The following is a 17,215-nucleotide window of genomic DNA, read 5'->3' as shown; positions in this document are numbered from 1 at the left end:
AATCTCTGCAGAGCTGTTCTGAAGCCCTTGTGTTCCCTTTCCTCTCTGACCATCTCAAGGTTTCAGAACAGGGTCTCGATTTATTTCGAACAGCAGAGTCCTCATTCCGGGGCGTGTGACACTAGTGTCACTAACACAGATACTGTACTGCTTTGTGTTGCCATTTTAAGTCACCTGAAGTGTTCTAAAACTAAGGTCCGTGTTGTACTTTCTACAGCCATGCAAGAAGCGCCGAGAGGAAGATTCTCCTGTTGAGACCATCACAAGGTATTTTTCACCGTTAGCAAAACCAGTGGATAAACCTTTGTCGCCACCAAAGCCCAACAATATCTTGGATTACTTTAAGAAGACATCTGTAACTGAGAAAGCATTCCCAGGTGGAGCTGGAGAAGATAAAGCACTGTTGGATGCTGATGACAAGGACTGTAAATCATCTTTTAAACCATCTTTAAAGAGGAAGAGGAAAGCGAGGAAAGTTAATTTAAATAATAAGCTACAAGAGATTAAAGGATCTGAGAATGACCATGAAACAGAAATCAGTAGTGATGACAGCAGAGTCACAACAGGACTGCAACAAGAGAGTAATGATTTTATTGCTGCTTGTACTTTAGTTGACCAAAAATGTGCCAGAGAATTAGCAGAAGATAATGTGCAAAAGGAGAACTTCTCCAACACTGCCTTCTCCAGAAAAAAAGCCAGAAATGTGAGTTCTGAAACAAATGGAGCAAAAAATAGGATAAGAAAACCAAGGCAAAGGAAGCAGAAAGTAGATATGGATTTGTCTGAAAGGTTTTCGTCTGAAAACCTGATGAATGAAACTTGTGAAAAGGAAACTGAAGAGAAACAAACCTCAGCAGCAGAGTGTGGTGCTGCTGTTGGTGATTCCAGTCTGGAGGTTCACACAGCTGATGGCACATCACAGGCCAATAACAGTACAGTAACAGTGTCCTTTGAGGACTTCCTGAGGAGTCAGGGAGAAAGTAGTGTTGAAGAAGACACAGAGCCAACAATGGACACTTCTGCTGCAGCAGATGAAATGGACAGAAGTGACAGTATTATTGACCTAGAGAGGTGTGAGGAATCCCAACAGCTGCCACACAGGACAGTGACTGTCCTTGCACAGGTTCATTCTGTTCCCCCCAAATTGTCTCCGTTGCGTAAGGAGCAAAAAGGCTCCAGGAAAATAGCTTCCATTTTCCTGAAGCAGAAAGGCTGTGCAGGGGAAAGAGAAAGCAGCTCACCCCTCCTGGAGAGTGAGCAAACCGAACTGGTGGCTCAGAAAAGAAAGTCTAATGTAGTTATTGAGGAAGAGGAGTTGGAGTTGGCTGTTCTGGAGACTGCAGGGTTGGACTTTTTGAAGCCTAAATGTTCCCTGGAAGAAAGGCATCAGTTTATGAAGGCATTCAGACAGCCAGCAGCAGATTTAACAAAAAGTGGAGTTAAAAAGGCACCTGGAAGGCAAAAGCAAACCACAGCAAAGTCTTCAAAAGAAAGAGAAGGGCATGAAGACATCATCGCTGCAAATAACTGGTTAGAAAACGGAGTACCAGAAGATTATCTGGACAAATACACACATTCTAGTTCTAAAAGCAGTAGAACTAAACCCAAAAGATCTAGAAAGGTTCAGAAAAAGGGAAACACAAGGAGGCAGGCTTCAGAACCTAAAGCAACTAGAGTCTCAAACACCAGCAATTGCAGTGAGGAGGATTCAGGAGCTAATGCTGCTACTGTGGAAGACACCTTAGATGTAATCATTTTATCAAGCCCCAAAGCAAGTGAGTTACGGAGGAGTTCAAGGCAGAAGAAAATCAAAACGCCAACAAATGTTACACCTGAAAGGCCCAGGGTTAGAACTGCCTTCTCTGCAGATGAATTCAGTGCCTTTCTACAGACTTCTACCCCAAAAGCTAGCAAACAGTCCTCAAAGAAAAGTAGCATGTATAAAGCTGAGGTGATCACTGTCCCCTTTGATGGCAGCAGCCCAATAAGGTAAACAGTTTAAAGTATATTTTACCTTTTTGCCCTTTTTATGCAAATACTTTACAAGTGAGATATGACTATACATTGATTGAAATGCATGCCAAGGCTGCAAGGATACTGGTCATGGCCACTGTATTTTTAAAGGCTTTTGCACGAAAGATTGAGAGTAACATTTGCCTTTATTAAACAGTAGTAATTTCATTATACTTTTTTCCCTAATTAGGATGAGGTTTACTCGTATCAATGCGACTACGAAATCAAATAAAGCCGAAGCAAAGAAAAATGAAGAGTTTAGCTCCAGAAACATAAAGGTAATTCATGTAACAGTTTGTGTGTCAGTGCTGTGTCATTTCCTCCATGTGTATAGTTGTGTTCTGGTCAGTATTGTGTGAGAGTTCAATGTGATAAAGTGTGACAGTTCTCAGCTGCCCTGAGCAAAGGGAATATCCCTCTGATTCATGACAGCAGACAAGAGAATTTCTTGTACCTTAGATTTAAAAACATGTTTTACTGGTAAAAATCTCCTTTTCATAACAGAAAAGCCCAATAAAATAGCATGTCACAGAATAGAATCTCTGAACCAGCCAGGTTGGAAGAGACCTCCAAGATCAAGCCCATTCCAATGCCTGATGGCTCTCTGTCCTCTGCTGCAGGGTCAGGATGGGACCTGGCACTGACTGGAGGTGGCACTTAGTGGTTTAGTTGGCAAAAGTGACCAGCAAAGGTTGGCCCTGGTGATCTCAGGTGTGATTCTGTGCCAGTGTTTGGGCACAGAGCAGCTGAATCCTAACATCACTGCCTGTATCTCATTTGTTTCTGGACAAGCTGAGGATCTCCTCACAGGGCTCTGACTCCCTTTGAAAACTGTTGACACCATCTTGGTTTGCTTCTCCTGTCAGTTGCTTCTTTTTCTTGTGGATACCAATGACATTTTGTAAAAATTATCTCCTTTTATGAATGCGAAAAATTCTATTCACGTGCCAAACACTGAGTGAAGATACTGCTATTAATTGCTGGTTTGGTTCTTCTGTTCTCTGTTAACAGAGGAACTCTACTTCCAAAAACAGATCCAAAGCAAAGCAGCTGGTAGAAAAGGCAAAGGCTCTGCAGCAGAGCAGGTCAAAGGCTGCTGAGGACTCAGCTCCAGTGCGGCGCTCGTCCCGGCAGAGAGCTCTGGCTGAGAGGAGAAACCTGCAGCAGACTGAGGTAAGGCCCTGCATTTCGTAGGGGAAATTGAGGTGTTTGGGATTCATTGAAGCAACAGAAATGATTCTCATGTGGAACCATTTCTCCTAAGGAATCCAGTAAGGTGCATATCTGTGCATTGCATTGTTAGTAAAGGAGGAAAGATTGTGTTTCCTTTCTTATTTGGTTTGCTTTCCCTCTAGGAATCAGTAATCATTTTAGATTCAAGTGTGAGTAGTGTCACTCCTGCAGAGGAGAGTGTGAAGCAAAAGAAACTTCGGAACTTAAATGATGTTTTGGGGAAGAAGTCAAAAAACTTGAAGGTTGTGAAGAACTCAAAAGGTAATTGTGTTCTACTGAATGTGTTTAGTTTTTATCAGTTATTGACTAGTGTAACTTTATAAAGTTGCATTTGCAGTGGATTCATCTTCTGGTTTTTTGGTATAATATTCCAACATTTCCTTTCTGTAGGAGTTAACAGTGCAAAGGTGATTTTCACGAGTTGCTTTGATATTTCTTCTTTCAGAGAAAACCATGGTTGTTCCAAAAACTGTCAATAGTATAACCATGTCTTGCTGTCTTCTAATTTATGGTTGGGATTTTTCCCTAATGTTGCAGAAAATAACATTGATAGTGATGAAATAATGAAAAATAAAACTCTACTGAATTTTGCTATAATACTCAGCTTTCCCTTAAGAAAAGCAGTTTCCCTGATGTCACTGAAGGGAACAGGTAGTGAGCAGAGCAGCAGGTTGGAATTCTGTGTCAGTGCTAATCTAGTCATGTGTTTTACTTCCTACAGGGAAACTGAGACATCCACTTTCCTGCCTAGGCAAAAGTGACCAGAACTCTGCAGATCAGCCAGTTGTGATCTTTGATGAAGGCAGGTCAGTTTCCAAGGTTGCTGCTGCAAATACTTTAATTCAGGTTCAAATACACTTACTGATGTCAGTGTTCATGGGGTTTGCCCTGAGCAGTGTGAATCAGCTTGCAGAATTTTAGGGGTGGTTTGGAGATTGCCATTGTTGAGCCTAAGCTTTTAGATGGCTGAAAATAGAGTTGATGACTGGTTAGAAAGAAATCCCAGATTCCATCTAAAAACACAAAAGCAAAGAGAACTTTATTTAACTGAAACTCTCTAACACCAAATTCAACATGAACTTGCACATGGCAATGATTTGTAGCAGTTCTCCCAGACTGTTTCTTACTCGGGCATGGAAGAGAATGTGATTCAATTCAGCCCTCGCATAGCTGGAAGTTCTAATAATTCTGGTTTTTTTTTCAATTCTCTTTTCATTAAAGCCAAGATGCATCTGAAAACTCTCAGGATGATGATCAGTTCAGAGCCAAACGTGAATTCCTGAGGAGTGGATTGCCAGAGTCCCTGAAAAGGCAGATTGCAAGGAAAGCAGCAGCCCTGGAAGCTTATTCCCTTGCAGGTTCCTGTTTCAGGGCTGTTGTTCATGTGCAGCAGAAGGATGACTGTAAGCTGCTGTTAAGCTTTTCTCTAAATGTATATGATTTTGAGTAAATTTGTGCAGAAAAGAAAGAACTTGAAGAGCAGAACTTGCTGTTGTGACTGGAATAGCTGAGGGTTTGCATTATCCTGTGGCTCAGTAAGAAAACAAAACTTCGAAGCTTTCAGTGAGATGTTTTTGAATAGAAAATTGACAAACGAAGTTGGTGCTAAAGTAGTGTTTACATATATGGGTGAGCATGCAGAATTATTAATGTTTAGCCAAGAAAGTTGGTTTTTCAGGTTTTAGTTTGGAGGATAAAGATTGTGTTGGGCTGATTGGGGCTGAAACCATTTCCTTCTGACAAAGACAAAACACTTGACAAAAGAGCTCATTTCTTTCCCCTAGGATGGAAGTTTACTCTTGCTTTGTTTTCGTGGGGGTTCTTCTGTAGGTCATCCAATGTGGAAATTGCAATCCCCATCCTGTCCTCTCTTGACTAAGCTGAGGGAACTGAGCACTGAAGTCACCAACATCACAAAAGTCACTCTCTCACTTGGTCAGTTTTCCACTGTGAATTCAAAACAAACTGGGAATTGTTCTGCAGCTCTGGTTAGTACCTTGAAATTTAAATGGTTTTGATCCTTGTTTAGACTTCTGTTTTTAAAAAATCCTGTAATTTGAATCTGGAATTTTTAATTTCTCTGTGTGTGATTTTCCCTTTCTGCATCTTAACATGAGGCAGTTCTCTCTCTTGTTAATCTCTGGGTCTGACAAGACAACTCCCAGTTTCAGCTGTGCAAAGCCTTTGTCCTGTTACTGTCTGTGAGTAATTTTGTGTGTGTTTCAGCTTTCAGGCCACAGACCAGCTTTTCCTGATACACTGAAGAAGGATTTACTGGAGGAGATGATGTCTTCTAATTCCCAATTTCCTGTCAGAAAATACTTCCACAAGTTTCTGAAACAGCAAACACAACAGTTGGCTTTGGAAAACGGTCTACAAGGTTAATAATCTTTGTAGGAACTTCTGGAATTTCCAGGAATATGTCAGTGCAGGAATGGTTGTTGGAAATAAATTGCTCACTGCATTTTAGGTCATTTTGACCAAAATCTTTAAATGTGGCTTAAGCAAACACACAGTTGTAATGGCATAGCCTGAAATTTTCAAAGTCATAATTTTTTTCTTTCCTAGAAAGCAGAGACAGCACTGCAAAGCCTGAGGGGAATCAGAAACATCCTGACAGCTGGAAGGAAACCAAGAGGAAAAGGAGAGAAACGGAAGAACGCAAGTCAAAAAGAAGAAAACAAATTGAAGGTACAGAGACAGAAATCAAATCAAGAGCTTCCAGGAGTCTTATTTCTCCCATGTCTGGAGAAAACCAGGCAGAGACAGGACAAGCCACAGATCTGGGGAAAAACAAGCCCCAGAAAGCAGCAGATGTGACTGAGGACACTCCGTGTTTATCACAGCCTAATGCACTTTCAGGTAAACATTTCCTGTCTCGTTTTGAGTCTCTTTGCCTTGAGGGAATCTCTATGTGATGTATGTCAACTTTCCACTGCGATGCAAAAGTCACATCTGGTCTTTACATTCTGCTAGACTTGATCAGCTCCTTTGCATGAAGAGCTTAAAAATGGCTAATATTTTTTCCCAGGTGTTGAAACGGAAGACATGCTCTGGACAGAAAAATATCAGCCTCAAGATTCAAGTGAACTTGTAGGGAACAAGAAAGAAATTGAAAGGCTACACAGGTGAGAAGTGGGAACAGGGATCTACTCTTAAAATAACTCAAACCATCATGGTACTTCATTATGCTCAAAGATGCAAAGTCAGTTATTTCACACTGTGCTTGAATAACCCACACAGGGTATGTGTTTGGGTTTGGGTCACTTCCAGCAAGTTGCAGAAACAAATTGTAAGTTGCTGTGGAAGGTCTTTTGGTCATAGTTGCTTCTACAGTAAGGCCTCAGTAGCTTGGCTGATACAAACCTAAAAACACAGGAAATCCTACTTTAGGCTCTAGGATAGAGTGAAATAATGAAGTGACCTCAGTAAGTTTAATTTTGTCACACACAATGAGAGAGAGCAGTGCTGTCCATGCTTCCCAGCAAGGTCCTGATCCTGAGGACAGGAATTTAGCACTCAAGTCCACCCAGTCTGTTGTGCTTTCGGCTAAATCTTCTGTGAGGGTTTAAGTGATTGTTGTGGCTCTTACACAGAATTGAAAGATCTCTATGACAAAACAACACCAAACTCTGAGTGATTAAGCAGTTCACCAAGTGACTTGTTTTCAAACCCCTCAGCTAATAGAATGGAGAGTGGAGAAGGAATCCCTTTTTCACAAAGAATCAAACAAATCCTGAACAATTTTGGTTTAATCTGAAGGGACTTGCTAAGATTCTGAGAGGGGTAACAAGTGGCTGATGTCCCCTAGTTTGAGGCTCTGTTCCATATTCATTTGGTTCACTTTATTCAGCAGTAACTTTTATTTTTTTCCGTTCCTTCCTTTTATAGTTGGTTAAAAGAATGGAAAAAAAGAGCTGATCTGGAAGAAAAAAGAAATCAGAAAGGGGAAAAGGAGGACAAAGAGCTTGAAGGTGCTGATAGACTTATAATATAACTCATCTCTTGTTAAAGTTGGCAAAAAAATAACCTCAGTCCTTTCTTTTCTTTGCAATAATTCTACAGATTCTTCCAGCAGCCTCGACTTCAGGGACAGTAAATCTGATCTGGAGGAGGAGCTAAACCTTTGCAACACAGTCCTGATCAGTGGCCCCCCGGGGGTGGGGAAGACTGCTGCAGTGTATGCCTGTGCCCAGGAGCTGGGCTTTAAGGTTGGTGCAGTTCTTTCCACAGTGCACTCTCCTATTTCCTGCTAGTGACAGGAAACCTGTCACAATACGAGGTGTCCACAATCTCTGCTGTCCCCTCACTCTCCCTGCAGATCTTTGAAGTCAATGCCTCCTGCCAGCGCAGTGGGAGGCAGATCCTGTCCCAGCTGAAAGAAGCTACTCAGTCTCACCAAGTGGACAAGAAGGGTGTTAATGCACACAAGCCTTGCTTTTTCAACAGCTGCACCAGTGCCAAGTCACCGAGTGAGTTCCTGGGTGTATCTGGGGGGAGTTTGGTGGGTTGGAGTTTTGGGTGGTTTCTGCAGGAGAGAGTGTTGGAACTCAAAACGAATTTTGCACATTAGTTGTTTTATGAAGAAAGTAAATTTCAGTTTTTCTGGCTGTGATTTGTTGGTTAGCAGAACTACACAGCAAATGAAATAATGACTTTGTTGAAATGCTGACTCTTGTCTGTGTTATGTCCCTAGTGGTGGTTAAAGTGCTGTGGCACTTGAATAGAAGGTTGAACAGAACATTCCCTGTGAGAAAAGGGAAATAAGCAGAAATCAGCACAGTGAACTTGTCCTGTACTAGCTAAAAAACTAAGATTTGCTTTACATTTGCCTGAGAAATGTCAGTTTGACATTACATTTCCAGATGAAACTTAATAGAACACATATCTTGCAGAAAAAATGTATTCTCCTAAGAAAGTTGTTTCACCAAGAAAACCACCACTGTCACCAAAAGGAGGAGGTTTAAAACGAAATTTGGCCCCTAAAACACTTGCAAACTACTTCAAAATTTCTTCCAAATGTACAAGTAATGATGGAGAAGAAACACCCCAAGAAAAAAGTAAAGGTAGGTGCCCCTGTTGGATAGTTAGTTACCTTTGGAGATGGAAATGCTCCACTGTATGTGGAGCTGTGGGGAGAAAAGAGTGGATGTTTTAAGCAGTTTATACATGGGGAGTTGAATCCAGTACCTGGAATTTTTTAATGGTTTCAGTCCTCCTTCCTGCTCACTTCTTCACCCATCTGCAGGAAATGCTCAGAATTCACTTGAAGAGAAGAAAGATGCTCAAGTGAAGCCAATAAACAGAGAAGAAGGAGAACACAACAGGAAAAGTGCAACTTCTCTCATTCTTTTTGAAGAGGTGAAATTCCTGTGAAACACACTGTGACTGTTCACAGCTTGGAGCTGTTGCTAAGGCTATTGACACTCTGCACTTGGTTTGCTTTCTGTAGGTAGATGTCATCTTTGAGGAAGATGCAGGATTTCTGAGTGCAATAAAGACTTTCATGGCAACTGCAAAGAGACCTGTAATTCTAACCACCAATGGTGAGTGGTGTTTGTGACAGTCACTAGGCCTCCCAGACAGAAGAGCCTCTCTTGGTGAGATGGTTTACATGGTGATGGTTGGGCACAGCTCCTAAACGTAAAACTTAGAAACTGCAGTGACAGGATGAGGGGAAATGGGTTCAAACTGAAGGAGGGAAAGCCTAAGTTGGATGTGAGAATAAAGACACTGGATGCTCTCATGGATAAAGAAATAATGAGTTTTGAACATAATGTCTTCATACAGATCCAACCTTCAACTTAATGTTTGATGGCTATTTTGAAGAGATCAACTTCCAAACCCCTTCCTTGGTAAGTGTGTTTGGACATGCAGGTACATCCCAAGCAAGGACATGTCAGCGAAGTTAAGTCTGAAATGTAAATGTTGGTGTAACTTTATATTTATCTGATGTGGTGGATCTGTTTCATCAGGAGACTTTTTGCAGGGTTCGTGCAGGATGTGTAAATGTGTTTATGTTAAAGTGTAGAAGTCATTTTACTATGATGGCAGATTTATTTCCCTAACAATTCAGTGTTTGAGAATTACAATAAGAACATCAATCACTTCATCACTTAATTTAGTTTTTAGGGTGTCTATGTCGTTTCATAGATGATCACTCATGGAGAGAGTGCTCAGACATTGGACTGTGCTGCCCAGGGAGGTGGTGGATTCACCATCCCTGGAGGTTTTCAAGCTGAGACTGGATGTGGCACTTAGTGCCATGGTCTAGTGACCACGGTAGGGTTGGACTTGATGATCTTTGAGGTCTCTTCCAACCTGGTTGATTCTTTGATTCTGTGCTAGTGTTTGCTTTTAATGAGCTGAATTTCTGAACTGAATGTAATTCTCTGACATGGACTGTATAGATTTGGTGTTCTGATTTGCTATAGAGGTTTTAATACAACTGTAATCTAATTTAATAAACTAATCTTTTGTATTAAAAGGCAAAGTGTACTGCAAGCATAAGTAGAACCATTTTCTCCTGTGTGCCTCACTGCAGTGGGCCTGGCAGGGATGGTTTCAGTGCTCTGTGTCTCTCATTCAGACAAATGCTGCCAGTTACCTCCAGGCTCTGTGTCTGGCTGAGAACCTGTGGACAGATGTGAAAGACTTGGCTGCTCTCCTCGCCACAAATAACTGTGATATCAGACAAAGTGTGCTCTGCTTGCAGTTCTGGGTTAGAAGTGGAGGTGGATGCTTGAAAGAGAAATGGTTGGCACATCGGGGTAGGTTGATTTAATTTAATCTTTAAAAAAATCTCCATCTTAGCATGAATTTGATTAAATCAAACCATTTTTGGATGTGTGAATAGACTGTAACTTTCTGTAAGACTCCTAAACATTTGGGTAGGGTTTGAAGGTATTTTTTGGCTATTTCAAAGCTTTGTATTTATACATAAGGTTCTAAAAGTTTGACTTTTATTGCACCTGTTTATTACCCATCATTATGATACTTAACTATCTCCATTTCCCCTCCTGAGTAGTAAAACTGGACAAAGCAGGGAGCCAGTAGTAGTTTCCCTTCAGCTCCCAGTTTACAAGCCTTGATCCTTGTAGCTGAGCTGGTTCACCTAGAAGAAGCAGAACTGAAAAAAGAGAACACTTGGACAGGTAGCAAACAGGCAGCAAGGGCAGGAATGTGATCCCAAAGGAGTCAGGAAGAGGATCCCCAACAGGTGTTGTTGTGTGAGTGAGCAGCAGGGAGAGACTAGTGAGGCCTGAAAGGAAGAACAGACTCCTTCAAAGGTCCCAAGCAAAGCAGGGAGAGAGGCAGATCAGAACAGCCACAGCAGCACAGTGGGGTGACTCATTTCAGTCAGTTTTCATCCAGAACCACAGCAAGAGGTGACAGTTACAGGATCCTGTACAAAGGGAATTGAGGCAAAGAGGGGGAAAATCAACTTCATGAGGCATTGTTTTTCTTCAAATAATTTATGCTCTCTTTGTGCAGGAGAGGAGACAAGTAAAGCAGATAATGTAACGTGTTCTGGAAAGACTAAGGAGTCCAAGGATTTTTCTCCAGCTGATGGTGCATGTGTGCAGGAGCTTCCAAAGTGTGACACAGGCTGTGTAGAGACACTGCTTGGCCTTAAGAACATCCTGTTGCCTTCAGAAGATTTGTTTACATTTCTTAAGGTATTTTTGGAGTTGCCTGGGTATGTCAGATAAGTGAGTGTTATGTCACTAGGATCAACTTCTGGGAATCACATTTCTGAAAAGGTTTGGTGTAGGAATTAGGGGGATCTGACCTGGGGCAGTTTCCTGCCAAACAGTCCCTCACCTCAGAACACAAAGCCAGGGGTGTGAGATTCTCTGTAATAACATGTTTGTTAACAAAATCAATGTATGAATAAATCTTTCACAATTATTTCACAGCACAAAATCACAACCGTGGAGGAATGGAATAAATTGATGCAGCTTCTCACAGAGTTCCAGATGAAGCAAGTGGATTTTATATACAATAATCTTGAACTTATTCTTCCCTTACCAGTGCAAGTTCTTTCGAACCACTCTGAAGCCTCTAATTCTATACTTGAAAGGACTAACACAGTTTCTTCAAAAAACAGATCTACTAAGAGTTGTTGCTCTGGGAAAAGTAGCCCTGGAAAAAGGTCTAAAAAGACAAAGACCCAGAAAAGGCTTGATCTGTTGGAGGATAGTGACTTGTTTGATACTGAATTGAACTATTCAGCTGAATTCCTAACCTTGCCATCAGATGGTTCTCCATCATGTGCTGACATCAACAAAGAGGAGGCAAAACTGGTGAATAAAGGAGAAAAAGAAGTCAAAACTCAAACCCCAGCAAATGGGAAAAGGTCTGCTCTTGTTTTTCAGTGTCTGAGTTCACTGAGTGAGTTTGTGGAGAACATGTCTTTCCTGGACTGCTATGTAAACACCAACACCAAGGAGCAACTGGAGTTTTCTAGAGGTGAAGAATTTCACTGGACAAATGCCAAAGTCAGAAATGGTCTTTGTGATGAGTTCAGTGCAGAGAGTACTGACTGGTGGAGTTCCCAGGGCTGCAGTGAGATCAAGGCAGCGATCGAGGCGCTTAGTTTTAACAAATGTTCTGTTCATCTTTCACAAAACTTGGAGTCCTTTCTGAGCCCCAGTAAAGCATCTGAGAGTGATCAGCTGGAGGGACTGACTTTGCATGTTTCAAACACAAGGAATTGCATATCCTTCGGTCAGTTGGCTGATCCAAGGTAAGACTTTGCTAATGTTTCTGGAATATAATGCAGTTGTTTGTCAAGAAAAGCATTTCACAGAGTCTAGGACTGTTTCAGATTTGGTGCATACACATTTGTACCACTACGACTGTTGTCAGGATGGCTCAAAACATAGGAATATATCGTTCACTTTGTTTTTGTAAGCATATATTAACTGCTTGGCACTCTTCAAAAAGTGGCTTTCTGTTTGAGTAGCCTGATTGTAACATTGTTCAGGAATGGTCTTGGTCTATTTACTTCAAAAATAGACAAACACCACCAGCAGCCCCAAAAGAATAACAAAATCCTGCAGGAATGGCTTTTTGAGGGCAGACAGATGGACTGAAATGGCTCCTGCAAGTACTAAACATGCAAATTTGTCATCCAGTGCCTGGTGACATTAAACCTGTGTTAATGTGTTGGTAGGTGTTGCTTGATGAAGACCTGACAAAACTGAAAGAAATTTTTTTGTAGCAACTTATGCTAATGAAGAACAACCTTTAATAGATTGTATGAGAACAAAGGATACACTGATGCTAGCAAATGTGTGTCTGAAAGGTTGTTTTCTGAACATAAACAAGCCATCATAGGTGAAACTGCCACAGTGGGTCCCCAGAGCCCGTTCAGGTGTCTGAACAGGAAGGTAGGTTGGACTCTTGTTCCTCTCAGTCAGTTCCCAGAGGGGCAATGTCAGGATGGATCTGACCATCAACGTGTGACCAAGTTTGGCCAATACTTCATGAGTCACACATTGGGTTTGCCATTGACCTTGTGGACCAGTTACCTGATGCTGTTTGTTTCTGACCAGCACAGATGCTTTCAGTGGTGTTGTGTGACTGATGTACCAAACCCAGTCCCTAACTGGGCTGTGCAGAGCTCCCCAGATTACACTCAGTTAATTGGCCAAACAAACTACTGTCCCTCCTGTCCCAGAGCAGCTCTGTGGTGCTGTGTAAGCAGCAGAGAGCCCAGAGCTGCAGACATCTAACCCATTGGGATGCAGCTTTGGACATCAGTGTGTTCAGCAGTTCTAACCCCTGGATTTGATCCTGAGGGAACAGAATAGGGACTGCACATTCTTGGACAAGAGCACTCAAGCTTTACCCTCTGTTGTAGCCTGGGCCAAAAGGCAGAGAAGAGGCTGTCAGCCCTCAGAGCTGTGTTCTCCAGGAGTCCCTCACACCTGGGTAACAAGGCAGCCAGCACCCTGGAGTACCTCCCTGCTCTTCGCAGCATCTGCAGGGCTGAGAGGCTTAAGGAGCAAGGGAAGACTAAGAGAAGGTAAGTTTTGGGTTCCCTAAGTTTTGCTCCGTTTCGGTACACAAGGTAGTTAAGATTTTTAGTCGAATGTTTTGTAATCCCTTGTCTAGGATTATTTAATCCTTGGCAAGAAAGGTGAGCATTTGTCTCTCAGAGTAACAGGAGTGTTGCCTCCTATCTGGAAATGACTTCGTGCCCTCACAGTCACCTTTGCTTTTCTGTGTTATAGGTTCTTGCATTACCTTGAAGGGATTCATCTGGAAGTTCCCAGGCAAACGATCAATGCTCTGTCTTTGGACTTCCCTTGAACTGCCAACCCCACAAACCTTTGTGCCTGATGGTGACATTCTCACCATCATTATACTTGGTTTATCCTTTTCTACCACGTGATTGTATATTCAGAGCCATTTGTATATTAAATTTCTATGAGTATTTAAGATAATGTGTATATCTCTGGTGGTGCTGTTTCTCTCCAGAGATGTGGGTTTGCCTGGTGCTTGTCCAGTGAGTGCATTTACAGTCCTAAATGCACAAACCCCAACCCATGGACAGTACTTTGTGCTCTCTTTCTCTGGGGTTTGTGTATCACACAGCAAGAAGTTCTTTTATAGTGACCAACTGCCACAACTTCCACAGCAAAACTGCCTTTTTCTGAGACCATTTTGTTCAAATAAACTCGTGTCTGAGTTTGCAGTGAAGTGATAAACAGCTGGAGGTGAGAGGGGGCAGGGAGAGGATCCTCCAAGTATCCTGAAGTGTGAATGACTAAAACCAGCTCCTCACAATACCCACAGGGAACAAAGTCTTTGCAAGGCCTCAGTGTTAATACCTTCAGTGTTAACAGCTCTCAGATCTGCATCTGAAGCTCCTGAAAAGGTACAGAAATGATTACTGTGGCTCAAGATGGTCTCAGAGATTCAGGCAAGATTTTGTGGGTAACAATGATTCCAGTGTTACTTTGGGTTCAGGAATATTTAACTACTTCTAGTCTTGTATATTGTGTTCGGGTTTTATGCCTCTTTTTGTATTTGACAAGACTTCAGCCTGTTTATCTGTGATGAATCTGGTTTTCTAAGACAATAAATTTGTGAGACTTTGCTACAATTCTGAATGTTTCTGTTATATGAAAAGTAAGATTTGTAAAACTTCATGTTCTCAGTCCATAGAGATGATTTTTAAAGGGTTTTAAAACTGGAATTATTTCAAGTGTGTACTTTTCCACCTTTACATTGCAGTTGGACTGTTCCTCTTCCTCAGCTGAGTCAGGTTGCTGCCAAGCAGTGGTGCTGCACTTACCTCAGTGTCTCTGTGACAACAGGGAAGGCCATTTACTAGGGCATTCTGTTCTCATCTTAGTTTTTTCATGTCTTAAAGATGTCTGGGAATGAGAAATATTTATGAAAACAGTAAATTATTTTAAGCTTCTGCACTGTACATAATCTTTATAACTCTTTCCACAGTCGAGAATTATCAAAAAAATAAAGTGGTGGCTGTTTAAATCTTAATGGGCTGATTTGTTGTATCAATGGTCTGAGCTACTCTTGTACAAGTTTGTAAAAATAAATGAATATTTTTAATAAAAAAGTAGAGGTATATCTGTTCACCACTTTATAAAGGCACTCTCAGTCTACCCAGAGTACAGTGGGTGCAGGTCCTAGGAAGTGTTGTGATTTTAGGAATTCATGGGTAATAGGAAAGACACAAATCAGAGAACAGGGGGAGACAGTTAGTCAACTCTCTGGTTTCGATAACTGCCTTAAGAAGCTGTTCATAGAATCTCCAGGCTGTGGTGTCCCAAAGGTAAGGTAGAATTCTGGTATTTCACTTCTTGACTGGACACTTACCACAAAAAGTCACCTCAAGCTGCTCTGAATGAAAGATAATCTATTTGTGATGATTTGTTTGACTTCTGATCAGCTCACAACTTCGGCTTCTTACGCATCAGGTATGAGCATCCTTTGTATGCTAGAACAAAGCAAGTTTCCAGGAGGGCTGGGCTCGAGGAAAGGGGATTGGGGCTGGTTTTGGTTAGCTCAGCTTAAAAGTAAATGCTGCACGAGCTCCATTCCAGTGCTGTGCAGTTCACCTGCCTCTGGGGCAAAATGTTTTCCAGCAATATCTCGGGCCCTGCTGAGTCCTGTACACTGCCCTGAGCTGCTTTGTGTGTCTTGGGTAGAGTGCAGTGAAACCAGAAGTAAAACAACCCTGGAGTTTCACAATGACTCTCCCCATCTAGGCAGTAGTTGCTACTGGGTGTACAGCAACTGAAAACCAGCCAAGAGCCCAGTTCTTGCTGAAATCTTGGCCAAGTTTCAAGCTGTTCTTTACTGTTGCTCCAGTATTGCCTTCCCAGACGTAAATGAGGGTGACATTACTCTACCCTCCCTTGAGTAATACAGAAAAAAGCAGTTCTGGTTGCAAGGCTTGGGCTGCAGAGCAGGAGGAGCAGGAGGGCAGGATGTCTGCGTGAGCAGGACTGTCTCAGCCTCTGCAGGAGCTCTGAAACAGGGTGAGATGTTTCCTGAGGGCTGGGAAGGACATGGCCTTTGCAAGTTGCAGAAAGACACTGAAGCTCAACCATCTGAGTATAACACTAAGAAAAATCTTGGGGCTACTGCCCAATGCTGGTGGTGTGTTTTTTCCTGTCTTAACTACAAATAACCACTTTGCATATGTCACACAGGTTCTTTCTTTTATTCTACAGGATTGGTAAGGTTACCACAGAAGTTAAGCTAGCAAAGAAGCTTCAGTGTGTGTCCTACAGGAAAATTCATTCCAAGATACAACAATTCCTAAAGGGTAAATGCTACAAAGAGATTTTGTGTAGGCAGTTGAACAACTCAACTTTTCAGATATTCTGCTGCTGTTTATTTCATGACTTTACAATGTTTTTGAAATGACACAATGCTATTTAGTGCCTATGAGATGGAAAAAATGTGTCAGTACTTTCAACAGATAATACATGTATAGTATTTAGTTATCTGCAAAATAAATCACTGCACAGTGTACATAAACTTTACTGAAGAAGAGTCACATGTTATAGTGCACTATAGTAATGCAAGGTGACAATGCAAATTGATTTGAACCTGAAACTACAGAAATGAAAATTATTTGAATACCTCAATCTATTTCCGATTCAATTAACCTTCTTGAAAATCCTTCCTCCAATTTGTTCTTCTTTTTTCTTTTCTTAGACCAACAACAATGATTCTTCCCCTCTACTCTGCTCTGGTGAGACCCACCTGGAACACTGTGTGCAGTAGAAGACATGGAACTGTTGGAGCAAGTCCAGAGGAGGCCACAAAGTTGGTAAGAGCACTGGAGCATCTCCCTGTGAGGACAGGATGGGGAAGTTGGGGCTGTTTAGTCTGGAGAAGAGAAGACTGTGTGGAGACCTCAGAGCAACTTTTCAATCTCTGAAGGGCTACAAGGAGCTGGAGAGGTACTCTGTGTTAGGAACTGCAGGGACAGGACAAGGGGCAATGGGTTCAAAGTGATGGAGGGAAAGTCTAGCTTTTCTATTGCTTCTAAAAGTAACTCCTGAGTGCTGTTGACATGGCTGTTAAACCTCCAGGCTGCTCAGGAAAGCTGTGCTGTGTTTGAGGCTCCCTGGGCACCCTGCTCTGCTGGGAGCTGTCCCTGCCCAGGGCAGGGGTTGGGACTAGATGATCTCTAAGGTCCATTCCAACCCCTAAATTCTATGGTTTTTTTAAAACTTATTTCTCTAGAGCCAAGCCTGGGATGGAGTTGAGTCAAACCTGTTGGTGTCCTGGAAACAGAACCCTTAGTAATGAACTTCCAGTACAGAAATTCCTGTCTCATGGCAGGAGGTTTCTCCCAGCTCCATCCCTGCAGTGCTGAGGCAGGAAAACTTCATCTCCTGGTGGGGACGGGGAGAGGGATGAGGAAGGGAACAAGGATGAGGATGGGGAAGGGAATAGGGATGAGGATGGGGAA

General features: G+C 42.1%; 1 protein-coding gene across 1 annotated transcript; it reads left to right on the top strand.

The window, feature by feature from the left end:
- Positions 1-217: 217 nt before the first annotated feature.
- ATAD5 (ATPase family, AAA domain containing 5) lies at positions 218-13,566 on the top strand (the record flags this gene model as incomplete). The annotated part of the gene is made up of 22 exons (XM_009081389.1): positions 218-1,989; positions 2,204-2,291; positions 3,025-3,186; positions 3,369-3,507; positions 3,968-4,052; positions 4,468-4,649; positions 5,077-5,234; positions 5,473-5,626; positions 5,815-6,108; positions 6,278-6,374; positions 7,138-7,220; positions 7,312-7,457; positions 7,568-7,718; positions 8,142-8,312; positions 8,495-8,607; positions 8,699-8,792; positions 9,037-9,101; positions 9,836-10,016; positions 10,741-10,925; positions 11,166-11,995; positions 13,115-13,279; positions 13,488-13,566. Coding segments are annotated over 22 exons (5,394 nt in total), but the record flags the coding sequence as incomplete, so codon positions are not given.
- Positions 13,567-17,215: the final 3,649 nt, after the last annotated feature.

Source organism: Acanthisitta chloris, unplaced genomic scaffold (assembly GCF_000695815.1).
Source record: "Acanthisitta chloris isolate BGI_N310 unplaced genomic scaffold, ASM69581v1 scaffold42188, whole genome shotgun sequence".
NCBI lineage: Eukaryota > Metazoa > Chordata > Aves > Passeriformes > Acanthisittidae > Acanthisitta > Acanthisitta chloris.
The sequence above is the reverse complement of the archived record's forward strand: the minus strand, read 5'-3'. Positions and strand labels throughout refer to the sequence as shown.